Consider the following 15,989-nt stretch of genomic DNA (forward strand, 5'->3'; position numbering starts at 1 on the left):
CAATGAGCAATTTGCACATCAGAATGTGAACAAGCATTTGTAATGACTAGAATTTATGTGGAAAAAGTTAAATAAATACCTTTTTCCAGAGAAGGCTGAATAAAATCTGACAAATCAGTTCTAGTTTCTTCCCCTGTGACGAGGAATGTAGCCTCTGTATGTGGGGCACTTAGACCGCTAGGCCACCAGTGCCCCTAGTTTCCTATTTTAAGGATTAACTGATTAAATATGGTAAACTCCAGGTAGAAGCTAGGTGCTCCTGAAGAATAAAGCAATACTGTCAAAAGGGGGGAAGCCATGCAGCTGTCTTCAGGCATGCTAGCTTGAGTCAAGGCATAAGTTTAAAAGCCTTTAATAGTTCAGGGCATAAAGTTTAATAAAGGTAACAGTCAGGAGAAAATGCCAACCGTTTCGACACTCACGGAGTCTTCATCAGAGCGTGGTCATATTTATTTTTCTGACAGGGGCCCAGTTGGACTTTAAGATTACAGAACAAAAAATCTATAATAACACACCTGATCTTCCTGTGTGTTGGTGATATGCATTATGGGTAATATTATCACCAGGGTTTAACTAATCTGTAGCTTCTGGTGTTGAAAAATGAAGCAAATGTGGAAATGCAAAACAGCAACAAACAGTTCCTCCAGTATCCACTTGAGGCTAGCTCCAGTGCCTGGGAAACCCCATTACAGCCCATTTTAAAAGTCTAAATAAACCTGTTTACTGCCTGGTATAAAAAAACAATTTTGGTCACTTTACCTCATTTCTTAATTCAGAACTGCACATGGTTGTTCTCATTAAGGCTAGGAGTCAGGAGGGTGTGGCTACTTTGACTCAGGTTGATGCATTGTAGCTGTTTGACAGTCTGCATAGCATTGGCATTACTCCACCTCTTTACCTGTTTTTAGATCAGCCCAAAGTTAGTTGGGGGTAGCATTTCCAATATGACGACCACCATCTTTGGGCTTCACACCCTCTCTTCAGTATCAAATGTGGGATGTCACTGAGACTTTGTTTTGTACAGTCTGTAGTCTGGAAACTGGACAATATCTCTGGTCCTGCTGCATGTCTATTTTTGAACTCTCTATCACATATCTGAGAGTGTGTCTGGAACACCTTACTAAATGAGTACATTTGATTACTGTTGTACTTTGTGTGGTTTAATAACACCCACTGTCGTTCAATGGGTGAGGGTGTGCACCCATTACTTCCTTTACTGGACTTTTGTGGACACTCCCTTAGTTTATGTGCCATTATCCAGAAATAGAAAGAAATGGAGAGGAGTGTTTGTTGACCAGGGCTACTGTGTTAGAGGACTGTGAAAGGCTTATAGCAGCCTTTTGAAATAAGGTTAATTTTCTTTCTCTCTAAGCTAAAGACTGTATGTTCTTACGCAGCTCCTTTTGTTGTGGTATAAAAACAGCTAATGACACTTTTAGAGTATTGAGCTCACCTTATAATTTAGCACTGAACTGTCGTATGTTTGGAGGACTGGCAATGGAGGGATTGAAAAGAACGGAAAAGGTTGAGGATGAAAATATGATTCCCAGACATACAAAACTCCACTGGGATTTTTCATCTCCCTCGTGAACCCAAAAATAATTTATACTGTTGTTTTCAAAGCTGAGTGTGCCACGTGACTTTTATGACATTGAGACTTAAGTCAAATTTTATTCTAAGATTATTTTTCTGGCTCTTGCCTTCATTTTGATAGGACAGCTTGAGAGTGACAGGGCATGTAAGGGGAAAGAGAGGGAATAACATCCACCAATCATGCTGGGATAGTACAAAGAGGACCATGGCGTAGTGTTGTAATACTCGAGACCGGTCTTGGTCTCGAGGCGGCTTATTTAAAGTCTCGGTCTCTTCTCGGAATCGGAAGCATTTTCACTCTGTCTTGTCTCAGTCTCGGACTGCGCGGACTCCGTATTTTAAATCAAGACCGGTCGAGACCACCACTGATGCTCTCTGTGTCCCTGTCATTACTGTGATAAGAGAAAAAAACGAAACTTAAGGAGTCAAAAGAAAGACAACAAAGACAAAACCAAACCTTGTTTGTTGCTGTCAATAGTATTCAAAGCAAACTTAAATAAAATAAACCAAAGTTTTTTATTTTGTTAACTCTCATGATGATTTTTCATTGATACACAGTATATGGTCTTGGTCCTGTCTCGGTCTAGCCCTGCCTTGGCCTTGGTCTTGACTCGGTCTCGATCCCTAAATGTCTTGGTCTTGTCTTGGTCTTGGGGCACTCTGGTCTCGGACATGTCTTGGTTTCGGTTAATGTGGTCTTGACTACAACACTACCGTGGTGTCTGTACATGGGGCGCTCGCTCTACCAACTCAGCCAAACTGGCACCACAATGGAATCTGAAATATGAGGAGCAATTTGAGATTCATTTGATGTGATGTCTTTGTGAATAGCTTCAATTATCACAGGTAACATAAACAGTTTTTATCCACAAATGTCTGAGGAGATATTTGCTCAAGGCTGATTTGTTTTTGGAGAGAAGATACAACTTTATTAACTTGGGATTGCACCAGATTGCCTCCAAATTATAGTGCACAATAAGAATAGCTAAAAGAGGATCAGATATACTTGAAATAGAAAACATAAAGTGTATAATGAAAGAGTCAACGATAGAAGAGCAGTAGGAGTACGATGAGTCAAGTAACAAAAATAGCTCAGTTGTAAATTACTGGCAGTTTGATTGACCTCCTCTCTGACTTTGCATGTTTGTTTGTACTTTGTGTTTATCCTGAGTGTAGGAGGAACCTTCCAGGCGACAGACAGAAAGCTCTGGACATCATGCTGCCCCTGGTGGAGGGAGAGGAGCAGGTCGCTTCGGACATCTACTGCCTGGTGGGACGGATCTACAAGGACACGTTCCTGGAGTCTCACTTCACTGACACAGCGAGCAGAGACAGCGGCACACAGTGGTGAGGATGTCTCAATTTCTAGCCACATTAAACCAGATATAAATATTGGTATAAGAAATGTTTTGAAGGATAAAATATTCACTCTAAATGCAGAATCAGTAGGAGAGAGACAGGATTTTTGTGCCAGAGGTTCTGTTTTTTGTTTTTTTGTTTTTTGTTTTGTAGCTTCATCTAGTTGCAGTTCTGCAAACTTTGACAAGAAAGGGGGAAGGAAAAACACTGCTGCCATGCTGAATTACGGTCTTTGTACAGATATTACTAGCCGCTAGCCACACTTCAAAAGTTGGCTGTTACTCCCAGAGTCTGGAATTTCTTTGTCAGACAACAGCTGATGGACTCTGAGAAAATGCATGTAAATACCTTTAAGTGAACTCATCTGATCATGGCGCCACAGTACATTAAATGAACTGTGACTGTTGCCAAGAATAAAAGACTTCTTAATTGCTGTTATTGTGAAGGCAGAATTACAAGTCTCATTGAAGTAAGAAGGCGGGCCACAATGCAGCAAATGACAGCGTATTACAGCAGCGACATTCAGGAAGACATCCAACACAGCACAAGTTGTTACACCTTTATGCAAATGTGCAAAATTATGAGAACAAAATGCAGAGGTTCCTGTTCTGTGAGGTTTAAATTAGATGATGTAAGAGACAGAAAAAGTCATAATCAAAGGGGCCTGGAGTGTAATAGGTTCAATATAAAAGGTCAGGTAGGTAGACTACCTGGTGTTTATGGGAATGGTAATTGTAACGAGCTTTTTGCGTCAATCAGGCCTCAGAGGACTTCAGACGTCTGCAGAGGCTCAAACCTGCACCGCTTTCCATTCCCACAGATGTGAACACAGTGTGGGAACTTTTAGTGTAGCTAAACACTTAATACAAAGCAGGGTGGAGACAGTTCTCCATCTGTTGTGCTTTCTAAAGATTCTGCATGGTTTAATAAAGAAAATAAAAATATATGTGAGATGAATTTAGGACGGTAAGACCAAAACACAAAGAGGATTTTTCTTGAAATAGGACTGTCTTTATTTTTCAGAAACTACTCATAGAATAAGAATTAATGGCTTAGAATTTAAACTGAGTTTCAACAGTTGGCTTAAAGTCCAGATCAGGACAAGAACACGTTTTAGTGTAGTGTATTAACTTTACATCATTCTCATCCAGAATCAATAACTAATTCAAATAGAATTGAATTGAATGTTAATCTCAATTATAGAATCCTACCGATGTGTTTATAATAATAGATTATAGTAGTCAGTTGTTAAACACAATTTGTAATTATTAATTCAAACTTTTTTGTTTGTTTGAACATGCGTTCTTCTGTTCAGTCCTGATCTATACCTTGAAAGTTCTTTGTATGACACGGCTTCATGTTCACTGTATGATAGAGCTGCTGAAAAACGTGCAGGTTCTGCTAGATGCTAATGACTCAGCACAAAATTAGACACTTGTCGAAGGTTTCCAGCATCCTGTTGAATATCGGACTTGAGTAGGTTCTGGTGAAAATCCCATGGCTCTGCTAGTTTGCCATCCCCCCAAAGTCTGGCTGTCATGTCAGCACACTGGAGCTAACAATAGCTAGCAGAAGCGGACTTAATAACAGGCATCTGATTTCCTCCATCGACTAATTGCTCTTTAGATCTCATATCTCTCTCTCTGTTGAATATGCTGCCTACATTATCACGCTCCCATCTGGTGATTGTTTTCAGATCCGTGTCGCAACTTGGCAGAGGAACACTAATAACGATCACAGCCCTCCCCTCAGCTCAGCAGATTGTTCATTACATAAATGACATTTCTTATTTGGAGAAGGAACTCGCAGTTATGGTTTGTTGTTCTGTGGTCCCCAATCAATATGGCGGTTATTGTTTTCTCTAACTTGAAGTGTCTCAGGAAGCAGCAGAGCCTTCAGTTATCTCAGGGTTACTTGGGATTTGATATGACGCATATCTTTGAGGATGATGTTTATTAGAGTCATCATCTTGTCTTCTCCTCACAGGTTTAAAAAGGGGTTTGAGTCAGAGCCAACACTACACTCTGGTATCAACTATGCTGTTCTGCTCCTGGCAGCCGGACACCAGTTTGACACATCGTTTGAGCTTCGCAAAGTGGGTGAGTAGACGCTAGACTTGATGTCTGTCCTTGATCAACAAAAGTCCTTATTGACCAAAAATCCATCCAATGGAAATTACAAAGAAAAAGCTTTTATTGTGGAAATAAGTATTTTAATCTTATTTTAAATGAAAAATCTGATTATATTTAATGTACAAGGAGTCACTAATGATGGAAACCAAAGAAAACGTCTGAAGTCTACGCAGGGTTTTATTGTCTTTCAGCTCATTGTTTTGGTTTTACATCACAAAACTTTGCCTTCTGCCGTCGCTCTCATCAACTTGTTTTACAATGGTAGTATGCCTGCTCTATGGTATCTTTTAAGCACCACATAGCAGAAACAAATACCAAGTAGCTATTGGAGCTTTAAGCTGCTAAGTTTTGCGCTGTTGAAGGTTAAAACTGAGCTCAGAGTATAGTGACTACCGGAATTTTAGTAGTAGTAGTTTATTTAGAAACTCACAATATTTGATCATTCCTCTGGATTCATAAACAAAAAAAGCTAGTTAACGTTTTTGGTTTCAATTGTCCAAAAATGTGCCGCCTTTGCGATACCCTAACCACCTTTCCTTGACCTCGCTGGAATACGTCACAGGGTTAAGGAAAGGCGTAATGAGGGAAAAAGGATCAGATAACTGCAGTAATTACACAGTCCGACTGCTCTTACATTGTGTTACTGATGTCATGTCAGACTGCCGTGTAAGAGCTACAATCTACTGCAGATGGACTACAAAAAAGTATGACTTACATCAAAGTAATGACACCGATACTCTTTGAATAATTGATTGATTGATTAATTGGAGATTGGAATTAAAGAAGTGATGTAAGTTACTAAAGGTGAAGTGAAATGTCTGTCACGCTGAGAATGTCGCTCTGCTCACTCCTCTCTTCTCATAACTATCGTCATGGATTGAAAGTTTGATTACATGAAAATAATTGTTAAACGTAGTGAAAATGACTTCAAATCAGCTGCTGTCATGCTGTTAATTGCTTGTTGTTATGCACGACTGAGAGGCGTATCACTTTGAATATGATTGACTCAAAGAATTGTGGGTCGTTTTTATCTTTTCTCCTTTGGTAAAGGATGGTCCGGCGTATCCTACGCTAAAGGAGATAATAAAGGAAGCAATGAAACTCCTTTCTCTTAATTTATATAATTCAAACAGCTCTTATTGAATTGAATTGAATTGAATTGAATTGAATTGAATTGAATTGAATTGAATTGAATTGAATTGAATTGAATTGAATTGAAAGCCTTTATTGTCATTGTACATAGTACAAATGAAATTTGGGAGAGCAGCTCCTTTAAAGTGCACACACAATATAATATAACAACACAAGAGGTAGATGTTGTTGCACAAAGAAAACAAAGACAAGACAAAAAGGGCAAGACAAGATATCAGTGCAGGGTGGTTGAATTAATAAATAAATGAATAACGAATATTGAGCAGAGAGTGGAGGTAGTTATTGTACGGGGGAAAGTGTCATCAGTCCAGGTTATGTCAGTGCAGGTTTGAGTTGAGTATGGTGACAGCTTTGGGGAAGAAGCTGTCCCTTAGTCTGTTGGTTCTGGACCGTATAGACCTGTAGCGTCTGCCAGAGGACAACAGGTCAAAGAGGTGGAAACCGGGGTAAGTAGTGTCCTTCAGGATGTTCCTGGCTCTGCTGATACAGCGGGAGCTGTATATGTCACTGAGGGAGGGCATGCTTATCATAAATCTTATCAGTTCTTCTCTCTACAAGAGGCCTTCCTAACCAAGAAGGACTTTTCCAACAGACCCATGGGGATTATGAGTCTGAAGTTGAACAACAATATATTTTTCCCACCCCTCTGTGCTCACTATGCATTTGTTAACTTTGTCTGCCTGCAGTTAGATCTTGGAAAGGTGAAATAGAGTAAGGTTTCCAAGTTTGTTTGACTGAAGAAATATGATCTGCTGCAGTCAAAACACCACAATGAGTACCAAAAGAAGCTATGAAGACCCAAAGAGCTCAGAGGACCTGCAGAGTTTGTGTCAATGCACTCCTGGCTCTTTAAGAAAACCCAGCCACTTTATGCTCACAACGTAAGAATATTGATTAAATCTGCTGTAACACAGAATACCCTTTATTACCACAATAGTCTGATCATACGTAATATGATTTCTTACTGTTTTGTGAGCAAGCATGCTGTTCAGGCTTTGATCCAAATCATCTCCTGAAATCTGAGGCTCAGGGGAGCTCAGGAATGTGAGAAACAGAGCAAACAGTCCTGGGAATCAGCCTGCAGCTTCTGACTCTGCCCCACCCTTCGTCTCTTACCTCTGTGCTAATCCCATCCCTAGACCCCACACCAGTGTTATCTCTGTTAGCTTTGAATGGGAAATAACAAACCTAAACTTTAATGCAACAAGTAACTATCTTGTCTTTGGCTGGCTTATCTTACTTTTAACTCTTTTTTTTTTTAGGAGTGAAGCTGAGCAGCCTGTTGGGGAAGAAAGGCAGTCTGGACAAGCTGCAGAGCTATTGGGATGTGGGCTTCTTCCTGGGCGCCAGCATCCTGGCCTGTGATAACACCAGGGTCATCCAGGCCACGGAGAAACTCTTCAAACTCAAGGCCCCCATCTGGTGAGAGCACGACAAGTAGTCCTCATATTAAGAATGCCAAAAGCAGCATTTTAGACAGCATCCTTCACCATCTGTGTGCACTGGTTAGCCTTCAAACCACAGTGGCCATCTGGGGCTTATTGTCACCAGCATTTGGTTGATCCTGCATAGAGACATCACAGAGAGCTCACACTGAACAGCTCTCCTGTCTTTATGTGGGTTTGATGAATATACAAGCCTGATGTAACATTTAGATAAAAGTCTAAAATGTGCAAGAATACTAACAATCTACTCTGTGGAGGGTAGGGTTGCAAAATTCCGGGAATTTTCAAAGTTAGAAACTTTCCATGGGAATTAACGGGAATGAAACAGGAATTTACTAAATTGAAGGTTGGCTCTTAATAGGGAACTTAAATATAGTTGGGGAAAATATATTTTAGCATAATCCTGACTAAAACAACCAGAATTCATTTAAGTAAAGTTGAATATCTATGCTAGTCCTCAATCACATGCACATAGCAACACTGCTTACTGCAGGTCTATTGAGACAACGCCCCCTACATGTTTAGGGTTAGGGTTAGGATTAAGGTTAGGGTTATGATTAGGGTTGTGATTAGGATTAGGATTAGGGTTAGGGTTAGGGTTATGATTAGGGTTAGGGTTATGATTAGGGTTAAGGTTATGATTAGGGTTGTGATTATGATTAGGATTAGGGTTAGGGTTAGGGTTAGGATTAGGGTTAGGGTTATGATTAGGGTTAGGGTTATGATTAGGGTTAGGGTTATGATTAGGGTTAAGGTTATGATTAGGGTTAGGGTTATGATTAGGGTTAGGATTAGGGTTAGGGTTATGATTAGGGTTAGGGTTATGATTAGGGTTAGGGTTAGGGTTATGATTAGGGTTAGGGTTATGATAAGGGTTATGATTAGGGTTAGGGTTAGGATTAGGGTTAGGGTTATGATTACGGTTAGGGTTATGGTTAGGGTTAGGGTTAGGGTTATGATTAGGGTTAGGGTTATGATTAGGGTTAGGATTAGGGTTAGGGTTAGGTTTATGATTAGGATTAGGGTTAGGGTTATGATTAGGGTTAGGATTAGGGTTAGGGTTATGATTAGGGTTAGGGTTAGGGTTAGGATTAGGGTTAGGGTTAGGGTTATGATTACGGTTAGGGTTAGGGTTAGGATTAAGGTTAGGGTTAGGGTTAGGGTTAGGATTAGGTTTAGGGTTAAGTTTAGGGTTATGTTTGGGGTTAGGGTTCAAATTAGGGTTAGGGTAACTTAAGCAAACAGAAACAGAGCCAAATTCAAGCAAACAGAACCAGAACCAAACTCAAGCAAACACAACCAGAACCAGAACCAAGCAAACAGAACCAGAACCAGAAACAAACTCAAGCAAACAGAAACAGCACCCAATTAAGCAAACAGAACCAGAACCAAACTCAAGCAAACAGAACCAGAACCAAACTCAAGCAAGCAGAACCAACTCACGCAAACAGAACCAGAACCAAACTCAAGCAAACAGAACCAGAACCAGAACCAAGCAAACAGAACCAGAACCAGAACCATACTCAAGCAAACAGAAACAGCACCAAATTAAGCAAACAGAACCAGAACCAAATTCAATCAAACAGAACCAGAACCAAACTCAAGCAAACAGAACCAGAACCAAACTCAAGCAAACAGAACCAGAACCAACTCAAGCAAACAGAACCAGAACCAAACTGGAGCAAACATTATTAATGTCCTCAGGTTGGCATTGAGAAAAATCAGATGCCTCAGCTTGGATGGGCTGATCCGATTTCTCCTCTCAGTGAGAATTTGCCCTGTCTTTGAGAAGAACCCTAACCCTCTCAGAAGCAACATATGAAGCCACGATACACAGCCTCCCCTCCATCACCTATATCCTATATCCTCACATGTGATTGGTCGGATGGCCGCCATGCTGATCAATCAAAACAAAGTTCTGCTGTGAGCAGAGTTGGGGCTGAGCACTGTGAGAGCTAAGCAGAGAAAGTAAAAACTGGGAGCCGGCTCTCTCTCGATGCAAGCCGGCTCTTCTGATTCACTATAAAGCATCGACTCTTAGAGCCGCAGCTTTTGATCATGACACATCACTAATGCACATAGCACACTGTGGAGAGAGATGCTTTCTCAACTGGAGTCACAAACAGGCACTTTAAAAATAACACACAGTTTTTCAGATTTGCTTAATTTTCCACCACAAGCAGAGCTTCATCAAAATATCTTTTTTTTTATCAGTGATTTGTATCAATTCTGCAAGATTGTATGAGACTGTGCCAGATGTTCAACATGTGGAGGAGCACAGTGAACGGTCTGCAGCTGCTTATTCTTTTTTTGCAATGCTTAAGACCCTGCTGTTCTGTGTTTGTTTTTGTGCTGTGAAAACTCATCAAGTTTCCATGAATGTTTCAGAGAAAAATGAGCGCCAGCATGGAAACACAAGCAGATAATAGTTTGTTTATGTAATATTTCTGGATCTATTTTCAAGCGTTAAAACAATGGAGTATACATGCAGATCATTATTTTGTTTACAACACAAGATAAGTTTCTGTTGATGCTGAATGTTAATTTCATCTTTTTACATAAGGGGTTGGATTCTGGTGGTTTTAAATGTCTACAGTTTTTCTTATATAATCTCTCCTTGCTTGCTTTTTAGGTATCTTCGCTCGCTTGTGGAGACGATCTTAATTTACCAACAATTTAAAAAACCAGGCACAGAGCAGCCGGCCCCCAAACAGGAGCTGGTGGACTTCTGGATGGACTTTCTGGTGGAGGCCACAAAGAAAGACGTCTCCTCCGTCCGATTTCCTGTGAGCAACTGCAAAACAAAGAACCACTTTACCTCTTTTATGCAGCTCAGGTGAGAACAGTTATTAAAGGAATATTGACACATTTTTCTTGTTCCTAGGTGTTGATATTGGAGCCAACAAAAGTTTACCAGCCTTCATATTTGTCCATCAACAAAGATGTGGATGACAACACGGTGTCTATCTGGCATGTTGCCCCTGATGACAAGGTGGGTTGCTGTCTGCTTTTTCCTGCCTTTTCAGTCCCTCCAAATTGTGTCAAGTTTTATAGTTTGAACTGGAGTTAAAAGATTCCTTTATCGGTTGTAATCCACTCCTGAATCTGAGATGAAACAAACTATAGATGGAGAAGTCATAAAAACATCCACTCTACACTTCTGCTCTTAAATTTACCTGCACTACGTGACTTAGTGGCTTCACTTTCAGATCTTTCTTAAAGAGAAAGATATAACTAAATGTCCCAACACAATCTTGACTTTCTGTACTGTTATTGGCTGGTACAAATGGCGTTTATCATCATAGTGACAAAAACAATAAATAAAATACAAAATGTCAGAGCTGACTAAAAAATTCTACCCAAACCATGATCTTTTTCTAACTGACTCAAGTACTTTTGTCCTTAAACCTAACCTAATTAAGCCAGCTTTACTTTTATTGCACATGTCATACACAGAGGCAGATTAGTGTGTGTTACAGAGTTATACAATATAGCAAAAGACTGATTTACCATCTTTATATACCTTCTGAAGTGGTTGCCTTATTTGGCAGCCTGGCCAAGAGCTACAACATGCCTACCCATTAGTCAGTTCAGTCATACTGTTAATTATGCTACTATATGCAGAACTTTGAGTCTCGATATAATCAGAAAGGATGAGTTATAAGTGTATTTTTTAAACATATCCCCACAAATGAGCTCCTCTGACATTTTTAATTCTGCTGTAAAAATGGGCATTTGAGTATGGTTGTCAGTGGAGTTCCTGGGAATTTGGTGCCAGCCCCAAGTGGACACCTCAGGAACTGTAGTTTTTTGCACTTCGGCATCGGCTTCATTGATCAATACTGGAGGTTGCTACTTTGTAAAAGAGAATGGTTTGGGTTTAAACCATAGACTGTATAATAAAAATATGAGTAAAGGACTATCTTATCTTATAAAATATGGACATAGTATCCGTGACGTCTCCCGCCTGTTCCTGAGCGCTGTTTTGAAGCAAATCGACAGCGGCAGCCATATTGGAAATGCGGAACTCAACCAGGCAGAGTGTGATGTAAAGAGGCAGAGTTTGAGCCTCTTAGCCAACAGCTATGTGTTCCCGTCTGGGAGTCAAGTCATTCATGTCCTTATTTGGGCAAAAACTCGTAATTTCAATATCTTCTGAACCGTTGCAGTAGAAAAAAAATTCACCCCCTGTACAGTGTGTGCCGATAGAGAAATTAGCTACTTAGAGCCAAGCCATTTTTTGAACCAGGCTGTAAACATGTTTATTAATGCTGCAAAGATCGTCTTTTTTGAATTGGTGTCTTATGTAGTTTCCGGTGTTTCTGCAGCCAGCCTCAAGCGGATTCTCGATGAGCTGCAGTTTGTAACACTTCCACATGGGCTTCATAGTTTGAGACCGGAGGTTGCCGCTTGGTTTAAACCTTAGGTGTGTGGGACAATGCTAAACAAACAGCACAGAATGAGAAACTATGTTGCAAATAATAGCCATGATACGAAACGATATGACATGCAATACAATACATTGTCACTTGGACTAAAGTGTTTTACACATTAAACTGCTTTATTGCAATGACTCGCCGCAATTACGATACAATACGGTACAAAACCATACGTTACGGTACGTTAAAATACAATACGGTACGATATGATGCGTTACAATATGATACCATACGATACAGTGTGCTACGCTACGATATGGTCAAATCTATTCCAAACCAAATATGGTATGTTAGCAGGAAAGCATTCAAATGTTTGTCAGTAGACCTACAAAGATATTGGACCAATATACTCAGAATCTGATGTAAAGATGTTCACATGAACAAATACGTTTTTTTCTAGCAAGAAATGAATCTTGTGTTTTTAGAGATTATCACTACCACAGGGAAAGGCTTGTTTATGATTGGCTGTCAGGTCATTAAACCACATTATATAATATTCATTAGCTCAGCTCAAACATGCTCTGTCTAATGCTGTGTGTGAACATGGCAGAAATACTGGTGTTTTACATCATGAAACACTAAGTAAACTTAGATTTGATGAAAACAGAGATGGATTATGATTGTTAGATTTCCTGATTCCATCCTTGGTAAGACTCGATGCAGAGATAATGGACTGCTGTTTCCTGACATGAGGTGTTGTTTATCATCCAAATTTTTGTTTTTTCATATTGTAGCATATTTTTGCTTTCTGAACAGCAGCTTATAAGTGAAAGAGCCTGCACACTAAAAGTGATCCCTGTAAATCTGCTGTATCAGCTCCTCTGACTTATTTTGATTTAATTCAAGTGCGACGACCAATCTAATAAAACCGCTAATGTATTTTTATAGCTGTAGATTCAATCAACACATGCCACCTCTGTGATATTGTTATCAGTCTGCTATAATCAATCAGTGCAGTCTCTTCCACAGGGGACACTTTGATTGAGCCTCCACCCAGAGCAGTGATGATATCTGTTTCTTTCTTTCCTACAGCAGAAGGGGATTCATGAGTGGAACTTCAGCGCCACATCAGTGCGAGGTGTCAGGTCAGTGCCTGCTGTCTTTAACGACATACTTGTATTACAGATGAGTGATGAGACAGAGACCTCACACCTGTGTCCAGAGGGTGAACGTTTTCAATTCATCATCAGACAGTGGATCAGAGGAAAATTGTCAAGGTCCAATTGTCAAAGTTATCAGAGCCATTTATCAGATCACAGAGATATCATGACTCTTTGTTATTATTATTTTATTATATTTCTCTACTCTCACCGAGCTCAAAGTACCAAGATTACTTTAAGATTCACAATTTAACAGAACATTTTAAGTGTCATTAATATTACAAGCTCTTTTTGAAGAAGTCTGCATAATGATCTTACAAACAACAAATGGAATACTGACAGCAAACAAGACTGAAATATTACAATATATTAACATTGATATACTAACAATCTTGAAGACTATCATAAACTGTGTATAAATATATATGTATTTCTGTTGTTACGGACTGCTCCTAGTGTAAAAGAGGTATAAAAGTCAGCCCTGACCTGAAGAGTGAATCATAGAAAAAGGGTATTGAGATTGAAAGGAAGGGACTGGTTTTCATGAATGGAAACATGAGACTGGTTTAGCTAACTTGCACGCTGGTCTGCCAGGCTGCTCTGGACAATGCGGCGGTGAGTGGCGAGCCCAGGCTGCGTCAATGAGTTCAGGCTCCTTTTTTTATTTGATTGGGTTAAATTTAAAAGATAAAGACTGGTTCTCGGTTGCAGAGTCTCGTAATTATCCAAGTTGACATCCTCATCACATCACAGCTGCAACCCCTCACCTCAGTCTTGTGATGTCATTTAAAGGAGACCAAGCACCTCCCCTGTGTGCAGCATAAACTATTTGAAAACCTAGAGTAGCATGACTTAACCCTTTCCTTATTCCTCCATGAAAACAAGTCTGTGTAAACAGAAAAGAAAGGAAAAGAAGAGGAGGCTTAAAGAACTTATCATTCGTAACGCTGTATACCTTTTGTCTGTGCCTATCAAAGATGGGGATCAGTTCCCCATTTTTAACAACATGAAAGTCATGACACTATTTCTTGAGTCGAGTTAGGTTGTTTCAAATCACTGTCATTGTCTGATTACGTTTTTGAATAAATCAGAATTTCCAGCAGACAAGCTTCAAAACACACAAAAAAGAACTCTGGTGGTCATTTACTTGCAAGGATGGCTGGGCGTGCAAAGAGATCCAAAGTTTGACTACTTTTTACCAAATTAAAAAATGAGGAGGAGGAGGAGGAGAAATGCAATACATGTTGCAAAATATTTTCTTGTAAAGGCGTAGACATAACCACCATAGCTATCAGCATTGTGCATCAAATTAAAGCAAAATGCAATACCTTCAACTGTCTCTGGGTTAACTTCAGCTGCTATTTAATTTAATGTGAGTTTATTTGATTAGGACAATGCACATTAATCAGCATTTAATCAGTATGCCTCAATGTAAATATGCCGGAGTTAGCACAATAGCTAAATCTCATCTGTTGTCCTAAGGCAGGTACTCGCATAAAACATAAAACAACAAGTTTTAAAATGACAGGATGTCACAAAACAGTTAACAGGACACTACACAAACTGACTTACAAACAGAATTTACATACAAAATGTTTGTGGCATTATAAAAACAGGATGGAGGGTGAGGCCAAAGCCCCCGGGAACGGGCATCAAGTGAGAAAACAGATTATTCATGAGTACATGACTGGTTTGTTTTTAATCAATGTTTAAGTGTTTTTTTTAAAGGTACGTTAGTTCTCAAGCTCCCTAATGTGAGCTGGTAAGTAAGTAAGTAAGTAAGTAAGATTTATTTATAGAGAACCTCTCAAGAACAGAGGTCACAAGGTGTTTTGCAACATCAACAATAGAAAAACATTAAAAGGCAAAACAGAGATTGCAAATAAATACAAAAACATGACATAAAAAACAGACTGATTAAACAAAGGCAAGTCTAAACAGATAGGTCTTCAACTGCTTTTTGAACTTGTCAACAGTGTCCACAGTTCTCAGTTCCAGACGGAGACTGTACCAGAGTTTAGGACCAACAACCTGGAAAGCTCAGTCTCCTTTAGTTTTTAACCTGGTACGAGGCACAACCAATAAATCCTGATCAGAGGACCTCAGAGTCCTGCTGGAGTTATAAGGCTTCAGCAGCTCCCTAATGTAGACCGGAGCCTGACCATTGAGCGCTCTGTACATAACAACAAGAATTTTAAACTGGATCCTGCATTTAACTGGAAGCCAGTGCAAAGAAATGAGGATCGGTGTAACATGAGATCTCCTAGACGATTTGGTCAACAGCTTAGCAACAGCATTTTGGATCACTTGTAGGCGGTTCAAGGATGCATTGCTAAGACATGTAAAGAGAGAATTACAATAATCCAAGTGAGATGACACAAAAGCATGTATAATCATTTCCAGCTCAGCTGTGGACACCTGGTAGTTTGTTCCAGGACTGTGTGCCTCTGACAGACACTACCATTTGGCTGAATGTGGTTTTTCGTCTCGGTACATCACAGACCCCACTAGTTTGTGCTCTAGTATTTATCATATTGTTTTTCTTTTTAATAAAGTTGAGCAATGATGGAGGGGCAAGCCCATTTAAAACTTTAAAAACCAGACAGATGTCAGTGTAGGTTTGAAAATGTTCAATGTTTAAAATATTATACTTCCTGACTATATTGCAATAATGGAAGTTGAGAGGTTTCCTGTCTAAAATGTTGATGGTCTTCTTAAAGGGAGACTTGATGAGTTGAAAAGTGCCAGCTGTTGTGTGTGAACAAGTTC

General features: G+C 39.7%; 1 protein-coding gene across 2 annotated transcripts in view; it reads left to right on the forward strand.

Moving 5' to 3' along the window:
* Positions 1 to 15,989, forward strand: part of map3k5 (mitogen-activated protein kinase kinase kinase 5) — a 107,551-nt gene that overhangs the window by 57,877 nt on the left and 33,685 nt on the right. Inside the window, exons 7-12 of one of the 2 annotated variants that reach the window (XM_034699804.1) lie at positions 2,770 to 2,940; positions 4,939 to 5,051; positions 7,499 to 7,658; positions 10,314 to 10,467; positions 10,566 to 10,673; positions 13,153 to 13,205. In XM_034699804.1, the coding sequence (XP_034555695.1) occupies positions 2,770 to 2,940; positions 4,939 to 5,051; positions 7,499 to 7,658; positions 10,314 to 10,467; positions 10,566 to 10,673; positions 13,153 to 13,205 (759 nt within the window). The remainder of the gene's footprint in view (positions 1 to 2,769; positions 2,941 to 4,938; positions 5,052 to 7,498; positions 7,659 to 10,313; positions 10,468 to 10,565; positions 10,674 to 13,152; positions 13,206 to 15,989) is intronic. The other variant, XM_034699806.1, reaches the window with a different exon arrangement.

This window comes from Notolabrus celidotus, chromosome 13 (genome assembly GCF_009762535.1).
Source record: "Notolabrus celidotus isolate fNotCel1 chromosome 13, fNotCel1.pri, whole genome shotgun sequence".
Taxonomy (NCBI): domain Eukaryota; kingdom Metazoa; phylum Chordata; class Actinopteri; order Labriformes; family Labridae; genus Notolabrus; species Notolabrus celidotus.